The sequence below is a fragment of the Brachycentrus maculatus genome, unplaced genomic scaffold (genome assembly GCF_059751285.1).
Source record: "Brachycentrus maculatus isolate JH-2025_06_01 unplaced genomic scaffold, ASM5975128v1 h1tg000178l, whole genome shotgun sequence".
Lineage (NCBI taxonomy): Eukaryota > Metazoa > Arthropoda > Insecta > Trichoptera > Brachycentridae > Brachycentrus > Brachycentrus maculatus.
The window spans coordinates 281,291-298,666 of record NW_028280929.1 but is presented as its reverse complement, the minus strand read 5'-3'; the positions used below and the strand labels follow the sequence as shown (position 1 = coordinate 298,666).

Sequence of the window (17,376 nt, the reverse complement as noted above, 5' to 3'; positions counted from 1 at the left end):
CATAGGCATACAGGCATAACCATCAGATTGGTCCTGTATATAGGAATGTGATAATACTAATACATATTTTAAAATAATAAATACCAATTTTTCATCAATTGATTTGCCAGTCACTGTATTATAAATTTGTCTATTTTTAATTCAAGTTTTATTTGGTAAATGCAGCTATTTCTCAAAATCTACTGTGGCACTTTTTTCGATGCATTCCGCATCATTTTTTATAAAAAAATTATAATTTTTTAAAAATATTTATATATGAATGAGTGGAGGTATGTTTGTTTATGTTTGTATGCATTTTTAATAAATAAATGAGTTTTTAAAAAAATGGTTTTATTTTACTGTTTTTTTTTAAAACTTGAACTCACAATTTGAATATGAAAAAAAAGTTGACAAAATTGTGTCCTTTGCTGCTTGACTTGTCCACATTAGAATACAACTCGCAAATAACACCACAATGGCCTTCATGTCTCTCCTTAAAAAAAAAACAAACAAAAAAATAATGATCAATAACAATGACCAGGTTGTCAAGATGGGATTATGGAAGTCTGGATAGAAACTAGACAGGACATCGATTGCATAGATCAAAAGTCACCAACATACAGCTCGCGGCCTGGTAAAGATTTTCATCCAACCCTGAAAAAAATCCCAATTTCTGTATTTAAATGATTTAAAAATTTCGTAGCCCATATTATTATATTCTTCTTTTTTTAACTAACAGTAAACTCAAAATGTAAAGTAAAATAAATACATCATGTGCAGGGCTCTATATGAATGGAATGGAGGAGTGTCTATTGATCGCGTAAAGCTATCCAATATATGATATGCGGACGACACAAAACATTTGGCCAAAAACCCAAAAATGATGGTAGATCTCCTTAAACGAGTAGAGATTGAGAGCAAGGCACTAGGTCTGGAGATTAACCAGAGCAAAACCAAGATCATGATCATAGATCGATCTAAGAAGTTTACTGATCTCGGAAACTCACTCAAAGGTTAAAGATAAATGAGGTTCAGTTCAGTCAAATTAGCGATGAATGAACTTGCGAAGGAAAAATCAGTCGTATAGCCATCGCCAAAATCTAAACTAGATAAAATCTGGTAAGACCGGGGTGTGAGTAACAACATCAAGATAAAGCTTGTCAGAAGCTTGATCCACTCCATTTTTCTCTGAGCTGCGGAAACATGGACCATAAAAGCAGTAGAAAAGAGAAAAATTGACGCTCTTGAAACGTGGTATTGGAGGCGCATGCTCCGGATTCTTTGGACAGCTAGACGCACACGAGTCTATTCGCCAGGAACTACACTTGGATGGATTGACTTTGGCCAATGTCTATAGACGACGGATTCTTCAGTTCTTTGGACACGTTGCACGTGGCAATGAGGATAGCCTGGAACGGTTGTGATCGGTAGCCTGGAGAGGAAGAGAACGAGAGAAAGATTCCCTACACGATGGACCGATCATGTTAAGGCAGCAGCAAGCGCTTGGGAGTTTGGGGCGCTACGCGCAGCGGAGTCAAGGGATAACTGGAAAAAAGTCGTTGCTTCCACAACCCTCAGTAATGTGCAATAATACGAAGAAGAAGAAAGATAAAATAGATCTTCTCATGCCACTCCTATCGGAGGTCTCCACGCGATCCGATATTCTAAACTGTCCAAGATTTTGAGCTATGATGTTCGTTTACGCCCCGTCTGCCCTATTCCTTTCCCTGTAGTAAAAGTTCCCCCCCAGATTTTAAAAATATCTTTTTTTTTTAAATCTGGGGGGATATTTATTGTTTTAACTGCATAGTGTATTTGTCTAAACATGTCAATGATGGGTAGAATTGGTGAATGTTACACGTGTGTAAAGTGATCACTTAAACCAGCCTGTGACGGTCGTTAGCCCCGTAAATGCCCAGACTTCTATAGTCTTCTTCATTTTTGATGAGATGTCAAAAAATAATATGAAAATACCTCATGTAATTGGACATAATCCAGTATTTCGACACACTTAAAATGATGTAAGTATTTAATTCATTGATAATTATTAATGAAGCAACTACTTAATATTAAGTATTTATGAAAATGTATGAAAATAAGGAAGGCAAAGAAGATGAAAAAGAAGGAAATAAATAAGAAACAGCTCCTACCCCCTTTTCAACCTTCAACGTCCCACGGACCTAACTCTTAAATTTATAATTAGCTTCACATACGATGATTAAAGAAAACACTTCGTTTTTTACCACTTGAGTTTTATTATAGACTACATGTTTCAGAAGTTAAACTTCCATCATTCAGGTCTGTATAAAAACTTAAATATAGAATATAAAAATGTTCTATAAATAAGGTTCAATAACTAAAAATATTTCGAAAATCTTACCTGCATATTATACAAATAATAATTTATATAAAATCCTCGATAACTCAAAATCTAAAATTGATTTATTACAAAAAAGTGGTGTTTATGAAATTTCGTGTGGAGATTGTGATAAAAAATATATCGGCCAAACTGCGAGAATTTTAAAGATTAGAATTAAAGAACATCATAGCGGTCTTGTTAGTAATTATTTTTTGGAATTTGCAAATCACATAATAGGTACTAATCACTCATTTCACTCTCATAAATTAAAATTATTATACCTTAATCCATATAAAGGCCAAATTATCAATTATTTTGAAAATTTAGAAATCCAAATAAACCTGAATTCTAATAATAATTTTTTAAATAATATATTGTTTCAAAATTCTTCACCATTGCTTTCCATTTTTCCTTTGTTTTCAAACTCCGTCCCTTGACTAACCCCTTCCCCTTACTTTCACCTCTCCTTATTTATAGAACAATTTCATATTTTATATTTTAGTTATTATACAGACCTGAATGATGGAAGTTTAACTTCTGAAACATGTAGTCTATAATAAAACTCAAGTGGTAAAAAACGAAGTGTTTTCTTTAATCATTGTAACATGTCTTACCACAAAGTTAATGTCGAAACAATAAATAATATATAATTAGCGTCACATACGATGTTTGACAATGATGCGGAATGCATCTTAATACGTGTCAGAATAGATTTCAAGAAAAATTGGTGTTCACTAAAACTTAAATTAAAAATGTATACGTATTTTCTTAAGGTTTTGAGTTTTATCATGGGGTATATTTACCTGTTCTGAAATATATGGTTTCTTGTAATTGATGTCTTATGACACGTTCACACTTCAAAAAGACCCAGGATAGAATAATTATAAAATACATTACAATTTGAGGATTAAAAGTTTTTTGTTGGAGACAAATCTTATAATATAAAAAAATGACGTAATGAATACATTTGTTTGCATAATATACTAATAATATATGAATATATTTGAATGCAAAACATACTAATTTACACATATTTAGAAGTATCTTTACATAACAATTACGGTATATTTTTGTAAGATTTATTTAAGAAAACTACAATATTGAACGTTTCAAAATTTTGTCTTCAACCACATTTATTTTTAGAACTTTTCTCCAACCGGTTTTGACAAGCGCCTGGTCATCTTCAAATATGGATTTGCACTTAACTTAGAACTGTGAAATATTAATAAATAAAGTTAGTTTTATTTCATAAAATGTACCACAAAGTATCCGCAAACAACATTTAAATTATGCAATACTGAAATTTAGATTCGGTGTATAACAAATCTTTTGGGTTTACAGTTATCGGTGAAAAGTTGTGATGAAAAAACATAACAGTGTTTCCACTTTTGGAAAGTTTAAATTTTTTTTTTGTGATGTCCTTCAACTCTTTTCCATCGTTTGCTTTGATCCACGTCTTGTGTTTTTTTTAGTTCGGGGAACAAAAAGTCTTAACTCTAGAACACTACCCTCAACTTTATAGGCATGAATACTACCGTGGGGTACCTGAGTACCCCGTAGATATTTATGAGTTAGAAATAAAACTATAAATTTATCAATTAATTTCTTGTATTTACTTAAATGTACTATTACTTAGGCATACAAATAAAACAAATTGAAATAATTTTAAAAATTTTTGTTTGCAAAGATTGCATATTTTTATTTGATGGGTGCACAAATATGACGACGACAAGAGGAGCACGCGGTCCTCGATTTCCTATCTTTTATATGCGGACAGAAGCAGCAGCGACCGGGTTTGGTATCTCGAGGGACTGGTTCAGCGATGTCCATTTAATTTTTTAGAATACCATGTATAGATTCCCTTATATCCCGGGGCAAACATGGCCATTGTAATTTTTCTTGCATATACGGTGTTATAAGAGATTTTGTCATTTCCTTAAAAAATTAAAAAATTAAAAAATCCAGGAGTTTACTCCTACTGTATTTAAGAGGGTATAGAGCATACACAAAGGCTATCTTCTCGTTTTTCTAGACGTAGAATACTTTTTACTCATCTGGTCAAAAACATCAACCCACATTTTATTTTATTATAAAATGCTATAATTTCTGGCAGTAGTACTTTATTTTCTTCATCGATACGATACCACGAATGTCATCTTCATCGCCACTATCAGCGTATTTGCAAGCAACAAGAGTGGAGTAGTGATTTTGAGAATTAACACCAGGCTCTTCTAAAAAGCGAAAATCTTTAATGAGGTCATCCAGTTCATCATCTGAAGCACCTCTAGTATTCAACTCCTCATTATCCAAATCTTCTAAAAACACTGCTTTTTTCACCATCAGTTCTAAGACGTCGATTTGATCTATGAGACAAATGACTAACAAAAACGTAGATTACTTGTCATGGAAAATAACAAACTTATAAACATATGTAAAATAGAATAATAAAAACACGATTTTAAGTGATAATAAAACATAAAACCTATACCTAAAAAAATAGTTAAATATTTATTTCAAGAATAATATTTAATAAAACTTACCAATAAATGACAAAGTTCAGCCGCCTTAGAATTTGAAAAAACTTTGACAACTACTACCGTGGGGTTCTAGAGTACCCCGGAACACCCGCCCACACGTCTGTACCTGTGCGACACTAGCGTGCGATAGACAGTTCGTCGCAGTAACTAATAATTAGAGATTAGCTTTAATGGCGCAAATCACTCGATCACTGTTCTTCCCCACCTACTCCACTCATCTGATCTCATTCCTTCTGACTTATTCTGGTTCTCCGAAAGCAAAAGACCCTTATAAGAAAGAAGATTTAAGACGATTATTGAGATTAACGAGAATGCGACGAAGGAGCTGAAGAACATCTACAAGGAAGGGTTTCAGGAGTGTTTCCAAATGTGGAAATACCGTTGGGATAGTGTGATTGTTTATCATTGGTTGAATGGAGTATATATATTATTTCGAGAAATAAAAATACTTTGTGTTCTGATCCACTCACATTTTTATTAACCCACTAGTTTCGGCAACAACCTGTTGCCCTCTTCAGGGTTACATTTATTACTTAGTAACAAAGTATTTTTGTTTCTCGAAATAATATATATCAATATGATCCACAAAGTTAATGCTTTCAATATTCAAAACATGAATGGAATATGTTACTTGTGTATATTTGGATTATCACAGATCGTTAACCCGTTATTTTCCTAGGCTTTTATTTTTTCATCTACTATATCTTTATCCATGTATTATATTTTGCCTTGTCACGATTAATTGTTCAAGTGTTTAAAAGGTAAGAGAAGTTAATTTTTTGGCCAGAAAAAATACATAAATCTGATGAATAAAATTTGAGTATCTGTGTGAATTTGGCTTCGAAAATTGTACAAAAAAAACTGCTGAAATGACAAAACTTTAAAGAGATTAGTTTTGTTCTTTTTGGCTTTTCCTTAAACTTAACATTTGTCATTAATTTCTTTTAGAATACATTACTTACTCGCGTAATCGCGAAATTCGAACAAAGTTCACATTTCGTTTTATTCAATATTTCCCTAGCGCGCATAGAAACCTCTATAGTAAATGGAGAAACAATTAATAAATGAAGAAAATTACCAAAGTGAATGGTGCACTAAAATCAGTTATAGCAAATAAAAACCTATCAGCGGAAGCTAAACTGGCAGTGCACAACGGAGTCCTGGTTCCAACTCTAATGTACGGAAGTGAAACATGGAGTTGGCAAAAGAAGGATGAAAGTAGACTGAATGCAGTCGAAATGCGATCTCTCAGAAGAATGTGCGACAAAACGATGTATGATAGATGTGCGAATAGTGAAATAAAGAAGGAATGCAAAGCTGAGATAAGCATTATCGATAAAATTAAGAAAGGTGTGTTGAGATGGTTTGGACATGTAGAACGAATGAGTGAGGAAAGAAGGGTAAAACAAATTTACGAGGCGAATGTTAGTGGGAAAAGAAGCAGAGGAAGACCGAGAAAAACATGGCACGATCAGGTATGCCAAATACTTGAAAGTGGACAGGTTAGGAGTCGTAACAATCGGCGGGTATGTATGAGGAGATGCATGAACGTGGAAGAGGCGAAGAATGTTTGCAAGGACAGAGTGGTGTGGCGCTTTATTCTCTCTGCCTACCCCTGCGGGGAAGCGGCGTGATGGTTAGTTAGTTAGATAAAATTACCTAATTGCGACTCTTGAAAATATATTGGGTCAAAAATACATAAGTGGGTTTACAGCAGATGCATTGCATATAATTATTGTGGGCTGGATGCAGTCTGATCCGTGAAGGGGTCCTTTGTGACCCAAAAATGCTGGCCAAGCTTAAAGAAAAAGTATGCCAAACAATTTTCAGACTCGCATTCCTCTATGGATCCGAATGCTGGACGATGTATAACACATTCTCTAGGCAACTAGGAACTGCTGAAATACTAATGCTTAGACGGTCAGCTGGAGTATCCCTTCGAGACAAAATAAAGAGTTCAGGCGTTCGTGGAAGCCTGGGTGTAACGGGCATCAATAGTATGGCAGAGGAAAGGCAATTGAGATGGTATGGATACATAGGACGCAGAGAACCCGAAAATATTATAAATTAGGCGATTTCCATGGTTCTTCTTCGAAAGACATCTGGAGGAAGACCAAGAACTTCATGGATGCTACAGAAAGATAACATGATTCGAAGGCATGTCCTAGGTGACATTGTATTTGATAGACGGACCTACAACCTGATGACAAGGAGACCTGACCAGTCTAAAAAGACGTAAGTTGAGATGGAGCAAGGAAGAAAAAAAGGTGCATTTTTGGTCTTAGGTGGTAGTAAAAAAACTGCAATATTTAAAAAAATTATTGATATTTATTAATGCTTTATGATAAATACTCGTACGGTGAAAATTCAGTATCTGATATGAATTCTCGTATGATAAAAAAAAATAAAACACCTGTTATAATCAAATTGTTAAATAAGAAGGATCATAAATTATCTAGGATAAATTAATTTAACGCTCGCCTAAGTCATAAATGTTTTTTTTTCAAACCCTTATCGGCACCGGCACCCCAATGGTGCATAGGGCACTGCATTAAATAAACACAGTGTTGTCTTGATCGTTAACACACGAAGGAAAGGTGATCAGCCCTCCGCTTCAGGTACCAGTCCAGGGTAATATTAAATGAATATTAGAGTGAAAAAATCACTTATATTTTTTGACCCCCCTGGGAATCGAACCCGGGACCTCCAGATCGGTAGCCGAGCGTGCTGACCATTACACTACGGAGGAGGAAAATGTTACCTAATTAATAAATGAGAACGGAAATTAGTCGTCGCCGATAATAGTGTCTGACCAAGAACGCGCGGGTAGGGTGCCCTCTTCTCCCAGGCCATACAACCATGATCCTTTCGTCCTGAGGAAGAATAATCCGCGTGCCTCGGGAGATGTCCCATATCCCATATACTCCCGTTCATTGTAGATGCAGTCTCCTTTCTGGAAGGTCTCCCAGTCGGGACACTTCACAGCCATGAAATTCTCTGGGTATAATAAAGATTCGTAGAAATAGACGTAGCTCATGCGATGATCGAAAATAATACCATGTCCCTGAGTGTTCCCTCCATTTGGAAAGAAGTCCACGTGTCCTTAAAAAAACGAGAAAAATAGAAAATAAAAAAATGAAATTATTATTTTTTGACATCTCATCAAAGATGAAGAAGAATATAGAAGTCTGGGCATTTACGAGGCTGACGACCATCATAGGCTGGTTTGAGTGATCACTTTACACACGTGTAACATTCACCAATTCTACCCATTATTGACAACCACACTACTCAAATTCTTGGAGGTTCTATATATATATATGAACCAATTTAGAAACCTTCTTCTTGAATCACTAGAACTTCACTAGAGACTTCTATTGGTGAGATGTAAAGAAGCTTTTTACTAAGCAGAAATTCTTATATTGGTATGTGACGTCCGAATCCTGGATTACAATCACACACATCGCTCACTCCTTTCAAGAACGTCATAAATCAAAAAACTTGATTTTTCAGGAGAACGTTTTTAAAGTTTAAAAATATAATACAAAGTATTAAAAATACATACTAAGCCACTTATTGAACTTTTGACTGTACAATAGATCTTTTTAAATAAAACCTGAAGGTGTTTTCTCCATTTGAAAAATATTTAGTATATTTAAAAAAAATAATTAAACAGTACCTTTTCTTCAAAATGCAAAAACAACACTTTTTGCCCTGTAGCGGGTAAATATTTAGTTTAAAATATGCCTCTTTTGCTGGGATATAGTACATTTTCTGGGCATTCCGAAAACATGCACAACTGAAAATTGTCGAATTTTGATTTATGACGTTCTTGAAAGGAGTGAGCGACATGAGAAACGCCAGAAAACACCATTTTCATTTTTATTATTTAAGCTTATAATTTGACCAGATAATAAATGTTGTAAACAATGAAATTAAGTACATTTAAATTATTCTAATCTCCTGATCCCAAAACCACAGCATCTTTATCGTATTAAAAACTGGATTATTCTCCCTACGAATGATGTATCAATTATAGAGATAACAACAGCTTGAGTGTATCCTAAAACTTGTTTAGAAAAATCTGGATTATCTCCAATTTTAAGAGTTATTTATATTTTTTTGACATCCCAACATAGACGAACAAGAATATAGAAGTCTTCTTTATGTATGTTGAGGTGTCAAAAAATAACTCCTATAATCGGAGATAATCCAGTTTTGAAAACGTGTACAATTTGGACACAAATCATAAGTCAAATCAGAAAATAATAAAATATTATTTATTATAAAATAGGATTTTTTGGCATTTCTCATATATGTGATTATAATCCAGGATTTGGACTTCACATGCAAACATGAGAGCTTCTACTCAATAAAAAACTTTTAATCTCAACAGTGAAAATTTTACTGATTCTCCGATTTCTCCTGTTTTTCTGCTTTTGTGTTTTGAATGTTGAAAATAATAAATTAGTTCGATAGGTTTTTTTCTATAGATAGACAAAGACCTAAATTACTGTTCTCAGAACTGTTTTTATAGAGTTCAATGCGTTGTTTGTACGTTACCCTCCCATCCAACAATGCCATACTGTAGTTAGGAGTGAAAAATGGCGTAGTACTTACTCTCTTTTAAAGTTTTCTTTACTTAAAATATTTCTTAGCCTAATAAGTATATACACATGTATATATATATATATATATATATATATATATATATATATATATATATATATATATATATATATATATATATAAATATATATATATGTATATATATATATAAATATATATATATATATATATATATATATATATATATATATATATATATATATATATATATATATATATATATATATGTATATATATATATATATATATAAATATATATATATATATATATATATATATATATATATATATAAATATATATATATATATATATATATATATATATATATATATATATATATATATATATATATATATATATATATATATATATATATTTATATACAACATTTTGAGTGTGTCCAAATACTTGTTCACAAAATCTGGATTATCTCCAATTAAAGGAGTTATTTTCATATTATTTTTGACATCTCATCAAAGATGAAGAAGAATATGGAAGTCTGGGCATTTACGGGGCTTACGACCGTCATAGGCTGGTTTAAGTGATAAATGCCCGTAAATGCCCAGACTTCCATATTCTTCTTCATCTTTGATGAGATGTCAAAAATAATATGAAAATAACTCCTTTAATTGGAGATAATCCAGATTTTGTGAACAAGTATTTGGACACACTCAAAATGTTGTAAATAAATTATCTGGTCAAATTATAAGCTTAATAATAAAAATGAAAATGGTATTTTCTGGCGTTTCTCATGTGTGTGATTATAATCCAGGATTCGGATCTCACATACTAATATAAGAGTTTCTGCTTAATAAAAAGCTTCTTTACATCTCACCAATAGATGTCTCTAGTGAAGTTCTAGTGATTCATGAACAAGGTTTCTAAATTGGTTCATATATATAGAACTTCCAAGAATTTGAGTAGTGTGGTTGTCAATAATGGGTAGAATTGGTGAATGTTACACGTGTGTAAAGTGATCACTTAAACCAGCCTATGACGGTCGTAAGCCCCGTAAATGCCCAGACTTCCATATTCTTCTTCATCTTTGATGAGATGTCAAAAATATATTTATATATATATATATATATATATATATATATATATATATATATATATATATATATATATATATAAATATATATATATATATATATATATATATATATATATAAATATATATAAATATAGAAATATATATATATATATATATATATATATATATATATATATATTTATATATATATATATATATATATATATATATATATATATATATATATATATATATATATATATATATATATATATATATATATATATATATATATATATGTATGTATATATATATATATATATATATATATATATATATATATATATATATATATATATATATGTTTTTTTTAATCCCTTATCCGCACCCCAATATATATATATATATATATATATATATATATATATATATATATATATATATATATATATATATATATATATATATATATATATATATTTATATATATATATATATATGTTTTTTTTAATCCCTTATCCGCACCCCAATGGTGCATAGGGCACTGCTTCATATAAATACAGTGTTATCTTGATCGTTTACACATGAAGGAAAGGTGATCAGCCCTCCGCTTCAGGTATCAGTCCAGGGTAATATTGAATAAATATTACAGTGAAAAAATCACTTATATTAATTTGACTCCCCCTGGGAATCGAACCCGGGACCTCCAGAACGGTAACCGAGCGTGCTGACCATTACACTACAGAGGTGGACATTTATCAAAGACCATTTATCAAATATTGAAACTTTTAAAACACAATTTATATACAAAATACATTTGAACCCACCTAAAACACTGTTGGTCCCTAAATATCCCATAGATGTGTGCATAATGTCCACAAAATCGGCATCCGTGGAAGAGAGTTCATACCCAGATGAACTGTTGAAGTAGCATACACCAACAGGATCAAGTCCAGTAATCCTGCCCACTTTGGTTCCTGACAGAGCTTCAAAATTCTTTCCCGCTGTTGATGCTACTGAAGTTCCAAGACTTACACCGGTAATGTGAATATCCTTTGGCGAAATACCAGCTAAAATTAATGTAAAAATTAAAATGTATGGTTATATCATAATCGTATTACAAATAAGGTGATTTAAATTATTTCTGAATGCTTTAATAGTAAACTTATAAAAACTAACACTCCTTTCGTTTTGCAGCAGGGGTAGGCAAAGATAATAGAACGCAACACCAATATGTCATTGCAAATAATCTTCCCATCTTCCACATTCATGCATCTCATTACACGCACCCAGCGTTTGTTCCGATTCCTTACTTCTTTCACGTATTTGAAATACAGTCGAATTCGGTTATTACGAGCAAGATTTTAGCGAGATCTCGGATATAGCGAGGAAACATTCGTTGAAATTTCGGCTTCTTGTTTTCTCCATACTTTTATTCACGTTTATAACGAGCAACTTCTCGGCTATTTAATACATCTTATTATATTTTAAAACTTTAAAAACTTGCTACTGACAATTAAAGTTTTTTGATTTATGACGTTCTTGAAAGGAGTGAGCGGTGTGTTATGTGAATTGTATGAATTTTGCTTCAATTGCGATATATTGTGTTATGTGATAATTACAGATAACATACTTCATGTGATTGGTATGTTTAACAAAAAACAATTCTCGGATATAACGAGGAACGGTTATAATGAGCAAATTCAGTCGGTCCCTTCATCCTCGTTATAACCGAGTTCGACTGTGCTTGATCATGCCAAGTTTTCATCGATTTTCTCCAAACCATCTCAACACACCATTCTTAATTTTTATCCATAATTCTAATATCGGTCTAGCATTATTTATTCATATCACCATTCGAACATTTATCATACACAGTTTTGCCGCACCAAATGATTTTTTCATCTGTCTTTCTCTGCTTGTATCACCCACCAAATTAACCTCATAAATTTAATTTATCTCATTCAAATCATCTTTCCTCACTCGTTCCATTCACACATCCAATCTATCCCAACACATCTAACTTAATTTTATGAATAATCGTTCTTTTCTCAGTCTCGTATTTTTCCTTGCTTCACAATTCTATCTTGTATTAAACATCGCTTTGTCGCAAATTTATCTAAGAGATAGGATTTCAACGGCATTTACCTTACTTCTATTCTTCTTTTGCCGACTGCTTCACTACCAAACATATCAGGACTCCAGTGTACGTATACTGTCAGTTTAGCTTTAGCTGTTGGATTTTATTTGCTATAAATGTCAGTGGACCATTCACTCATCTTTCCATTACTTTCCATCCATATTAAGCATACTACCCGAATAAACGCAGTCATCAAGCATCATCAAAATTTCCCCATTTACTATTTGCTTACACCCAGATCTACATTCATCTCTTTCAAAAACCATGGCTTTGTATTTGTCGATAGTTGTCAGCAAATCATTTTCACCATCAGCGTCTGCACGTCTTCTCTGCTATCGACCAAAAAAAAAAGCTCCCAACCTCTTAATAAATAAAATAAAACCTCTATCCGCACCCCAATGGTGCATACGGCACTGCATCATATAAACGCAGTGTTATTTTGATCGTTTACACATGAAGGAAAGGCGATCAGCCCTCCGCTTCAGGTACCAGTCCAGGGTAATATTTAATAAATATGACAGTGAAAAAATCACTTATATTTATTTTACCCCCCTTGGGAATCGAACCCGGGACCTCCAGTGCGGTAGCCGAGCGTGCTGAGCACTACACTACGGAGGCTGACAGATGTAAATCTTCATTTAGAATAACCTACCCTTTACGAAGTCAACCAACTGTCTCGCAAGCTCCTCGCCAATGAACTTAACGTAAGTAAATGACGCCAAAATACTATCGGCAAATATATCACCCGCGTCCACTGATATCACGTTTTTTTCTTTAATTCGGGACATGGCTTTCGTTATCAACTTTAATCGAAGACCTTCCACTTTTTTACCCAAACCCGTAGTAAGTATGAATACGGGATGGTTTTTACTGAAATTTGGATCGGTCAGCATTGAAACCGCACTCTGTAGCGGATAACTTGTCTGGAACAAGACAAAACAAGAAAATAGTGTTAACCTTTACTGCTGAGGTGGGGGCCGCTTAGGAAGCTTCGAAGCTTCAAAGGAAATCTACACACGCATGCAAAAAACATGTATGCCTTCAATGTGCAAAGCAGGTATGCCCAGATTGTGTGTGGATGCGTGTATTTTTTTTGTTCCCATTATAGTATAATAATAACTGCTGTGCCATTTGCTAGAAAATATAATATAAAACCCTTATCCGTACCCCAATGGTGCATAGGGCACTGCTTCATATGAACACAGTGTTATCTTGATCGTTTACACACGAAGGAAAGGTGATCAGCCCTCCGCTTCAGGTACCAGTCCAGGGTAATATTGAATAAATATAACAGTGAAAAAATCACTTATATTTATTTGACCACCCCCTGGCAATCGAACCCGCGACCTCCAGAACGGTAGCCGAGCGCGCTGACCATTGCACTATGGAGGCCTACATCTAGGGTGCATTAATAGTACTAATTTTTCTGAATTTGCTAATCACCTTATATCTAAAGACCACAATTTATATTTATAGGTATGGAATTTTCACATGTATGTATATAAAACTGGTCTTTGTTTAGATAATCTAGAAGTTACTTAAGTAATTAAACACTTACCCAATATAAATAACCGACTTAATTTAACTTAAGGCCAACTTATAAAAATAGTCCCATCGTAATTAATTTGCAACATTTTGAGTGTGTCCAAATACTTGTTCACAAAATCTGGATTATCTCCAATTACAGGAGTTATTTTCATATTATTTTTTGACATTCATCAAAGATGAAGAAGAATAATAATAAAAAGCTTCCTTACATCTCACCAATAAATGTCTCCAGTGAAGTTCTAGTGATTCAAGAACAAGGTTTCTAAATTGGTTCATGTATATAAAACTTCCAAGAATTTGAGTAGTGTGGTTGTCAATAATGGGTAGAATTAGTGAATGTTACACGTGTGTAAAGTGATCACTTAAACCAGCCTATGACGGTCGTCAGCCCCGTAAATGCCCAGACTTCCATATTCTTCTTCATCTTTGGTGAGATGTCAAAAAATAATATGTAATTAATTTGTTTTAAAAACACTATATCTACTTATTACAACTGTTAGTTTTTCATTTGAATAGTTGCTTTCCAGTTATTAAAATCAATCAAAAGGTGCGATTTGTTTATTTATTTTTCATTTCAGCCTTTATCATTTTAAATTTAAATTAAAAAAAAAAACCAGTTTGAGTTAGGCTGAGCGGTCTCAAACAATTTTATTGAATTCAGAAAGGTAAAACAGCTAAAAAAAAATGCTTACCACGTTCCCTTCAAAGTACAGGTTGACTACCGAAAGAGACATATCCGGTTCCCGTTCTGTGTCTTTAATCTGACTGTATTGCATATTGCGAAGCTTTTTAAACTTTTCACCTGAAAATGACATGATTGATTTACTTTTGATCTATTTTTAATTTTGGCAGAGAGAATAGAACGCCACACCACTCTGTCTTTGCAAACATACTCCGCCTCTTCCACATCCACGCGTCTCCTCATACATACCCGCAGATTATTCCAACTCCTGAAAAGGCCGATTTCAAGTATTTGACATACCACGTTTTCCTCGGTCTTCCTGTGCTTTTTTTCCAACTTCATTCTCCTCATAAATTTGTTTTACCGTTCTTTCCTCACTCATACGTTCCACATGTCCAAACCATCTTAACACACCTATCTCACGGATATATTTTTAACAAATTAAAGTAATTTTTGTATGAAGATGTTTTACTTAAATGATTTTTCTAACTAAACGTCCACCTCCGTAATGTAATGGTCAGCACGCTCGGCTACCGGTCTGGAGGTCCCGGGTTCGATTCCCAAGGGGGCTAAAATAAATATAAGTGTTTTTTTCACTGTAATATTTATTCAATATTACCCTGGACTGGTACCTGAAGCGGAGGGCTAATCACCTTTCCTTCATGTGTAAACGATCAAGATAACACTGCGTTTATATGACGCAGTGACCTATGCACCATTGGGTGCGGATAAGGGTTTAAAAAAATGAAAATAAAAAAAACTCACAATTTGAATATGTTGTCACCCTTGAAAAAGCTGTGTCCTTTGCTTGACTCATCAACATAAGCAAACAGCTCGCGAATAACACCACAATGACCTTCATGTCTCTCCTTAAAAAAAACAACGACAGCAAAAAAATATCAGCAAAGATGTCAAGGTTATTTACACATAACTACCAATAGCCGACTAGTTGGCTTTTCGCTTCTAACCGTGAAATACCAAAAAACCGATTAGTCGGTTTTTCTACCCTACCTACGTTATTAAAATAATTCTCAAAATCATTGTATCGATTTCAAATTTGAACCATTCATTTAAAGGGATATTTTATTTTCTTTTTATAAAAGAGAAATATTTGTGTTCTTATTAAAGAATACTTAAATTTCACACTATTTCTGTGAGCCTAAGCGGGTCATTATTACAAAAGGTATTAAATTGTGGTAGAGTGGGTTCGAACCGAGAAACTCTGACTTAAGAGTCCGCGTCACATTAAAAAGAAGCTTTTTACTGAGCAGAAACTCTTTGATGAGATGTCAAAAAATAATATGAGAATAACTCCTGTAATTGATTTTGTGAACAAGTATGTGGACACACTCAAAATGTTGTAAATAAATTATCTGGTGAAATTATAAGCTTAAATATTAAAAATTAATATGATATTTTCTCGCGTTTCTCATGTGTGTGATTTTAATCCAGGATTCGGACCTCACATACTAATAAAAGAGTTTCTGCTCAATAAATAGCTTATTTTAATCTCACCAATAGATGTCTCTAGTGAAGTTCTAGTGATTCAAGAACAATGTTAAAAAATTGGTTCATATTTTATATACAGAACTTCCAGGAATTTGAGTAGTGTTGTTGTCAATAATGGGTAGAATTGGTGAATGTTACACGTGTGTAAAGTGATTACTTAAACCAGCCTATGACGGTCGTCATCCCCGTAAATGCCCAAATTTCCATATTCTTCTTCATCTTTGATGAGATGTCAAAAAATAATATTAAGCGTTATCGATAAAATTAAGAAAGGAGTGTTGAGATGGTTTGGACATGTGAAAGGAAAGGAAAAAACGGTAAAACAATTACTAGTTTATTAATACCTAGTACTTGAGAGCCTTCTTTATTTGATATCTGATGACACAACCACTTTTTGACAAAGACTTTTAATAAATATCACAAAATATTAGTAAACAGAATTTTAATAAAACAGAAAAATGGTAATTTGATAAATGGTATTTTTTGTTCTTCGCAAATTTTAATATTTCTTTTCCTTACTGTTCGTCCAAAAATTACTCGTGATCCGAAGGGGGGTACCAAAAGACCCCACTTCATTAATTTATTGAAATCGTATTACGCAGCTCGCAACAAGTACCAAATCGCCTCCAGCTGAGTCATAGGTACCACGTCCATTCCAACGCGCCGTCAAGTGCTGACTGAATGCGGCAATCCGATAAGCGAGAAGCCGGAAATCGGATCAAATGAAAGTGGAGTAGTCTAGTTGTTTCGCTCTCTCCTTATTTAAAAGTGAATTTTTTTTATTAGAGTCGAAGAAAAACCATGTCGCTAGCAGACAATTTATTTTTTGTTTTTAGATGCTTTTCGCTGGTACTCTGTGTCACATTTTATAAATTTTATAAAATATATCAACTTATTTGTTTTAAAAAAAAAAAAAATATTGGTACAATTTTTCTCCACTCACCCATAATATTTTAATG

General features: G+C 33.0%; 1 protein-coding gene across 1 annotated transcript; it reads right to left on the bottom strand.

Annotated features, from left to right (window-relative positions):
• Nucleotides 1-7,183: 7,183 nt before the first annotated feature.
• LOC148308056 (pancreatic lipase-related protein 2-like) lies at nucleotides 7,184-16,836 on the bottom strand. Its single transcript, XM_088262393.1, has 6 exons — nucleotides 16,762-16,836; nucleotides 15,674-15,777; nucleotides 14,919-15,028; nucleotides 13,331-13,601; nucleotides 11,366-11,608; nucleotides 7,184-7,977 (listed from the first exon to the last, which is right to left on the bottom strand). Exons 2-6 carry the CDS (start codon nucleotides 15,768-15,770, stop codon nucleotides 7,661-7,663), a joined length of 1,038 nt encoding a protein of 345 aa, XP_088118519.1. The 5' UTR covers nucleotides 15,771-15,777; nucleotides 16,762-16,836; the 3' UTR covers nucleotides 7,184-7,660.
• Nucleotides 16,837-17,376: the final 540 nt, after the last annotated feature.

What these genes read in the sequence shown, in the direction of transcription:
- LOC148308056 (XM_088262393.1), bottom strand. Translation starts at nt 15,770, where the DNA reads ATGAAGGTCATTGTGGTGTTATTCGCGAGCTGTTTGCTTATGTTGATG. An exon ending in GTTGGTTGACTTCGTAAAGG is followed by an intron (nt 11,609 to 13,330) that starts GTAGGTTATTCT and finishes CATTAATTTTAG; the next exon opens with CTGGTATTTCGCCAAAGGAT. An exon ending in AGGGACCAACAGTGTTTTAG is followed by an intron (nt 7,978 to 11,365) that starts GTGGGTTCAAAT and finishes CGTTTTTTTAAG; the next exon opens with GACACGTGGACTTCTTTCCA.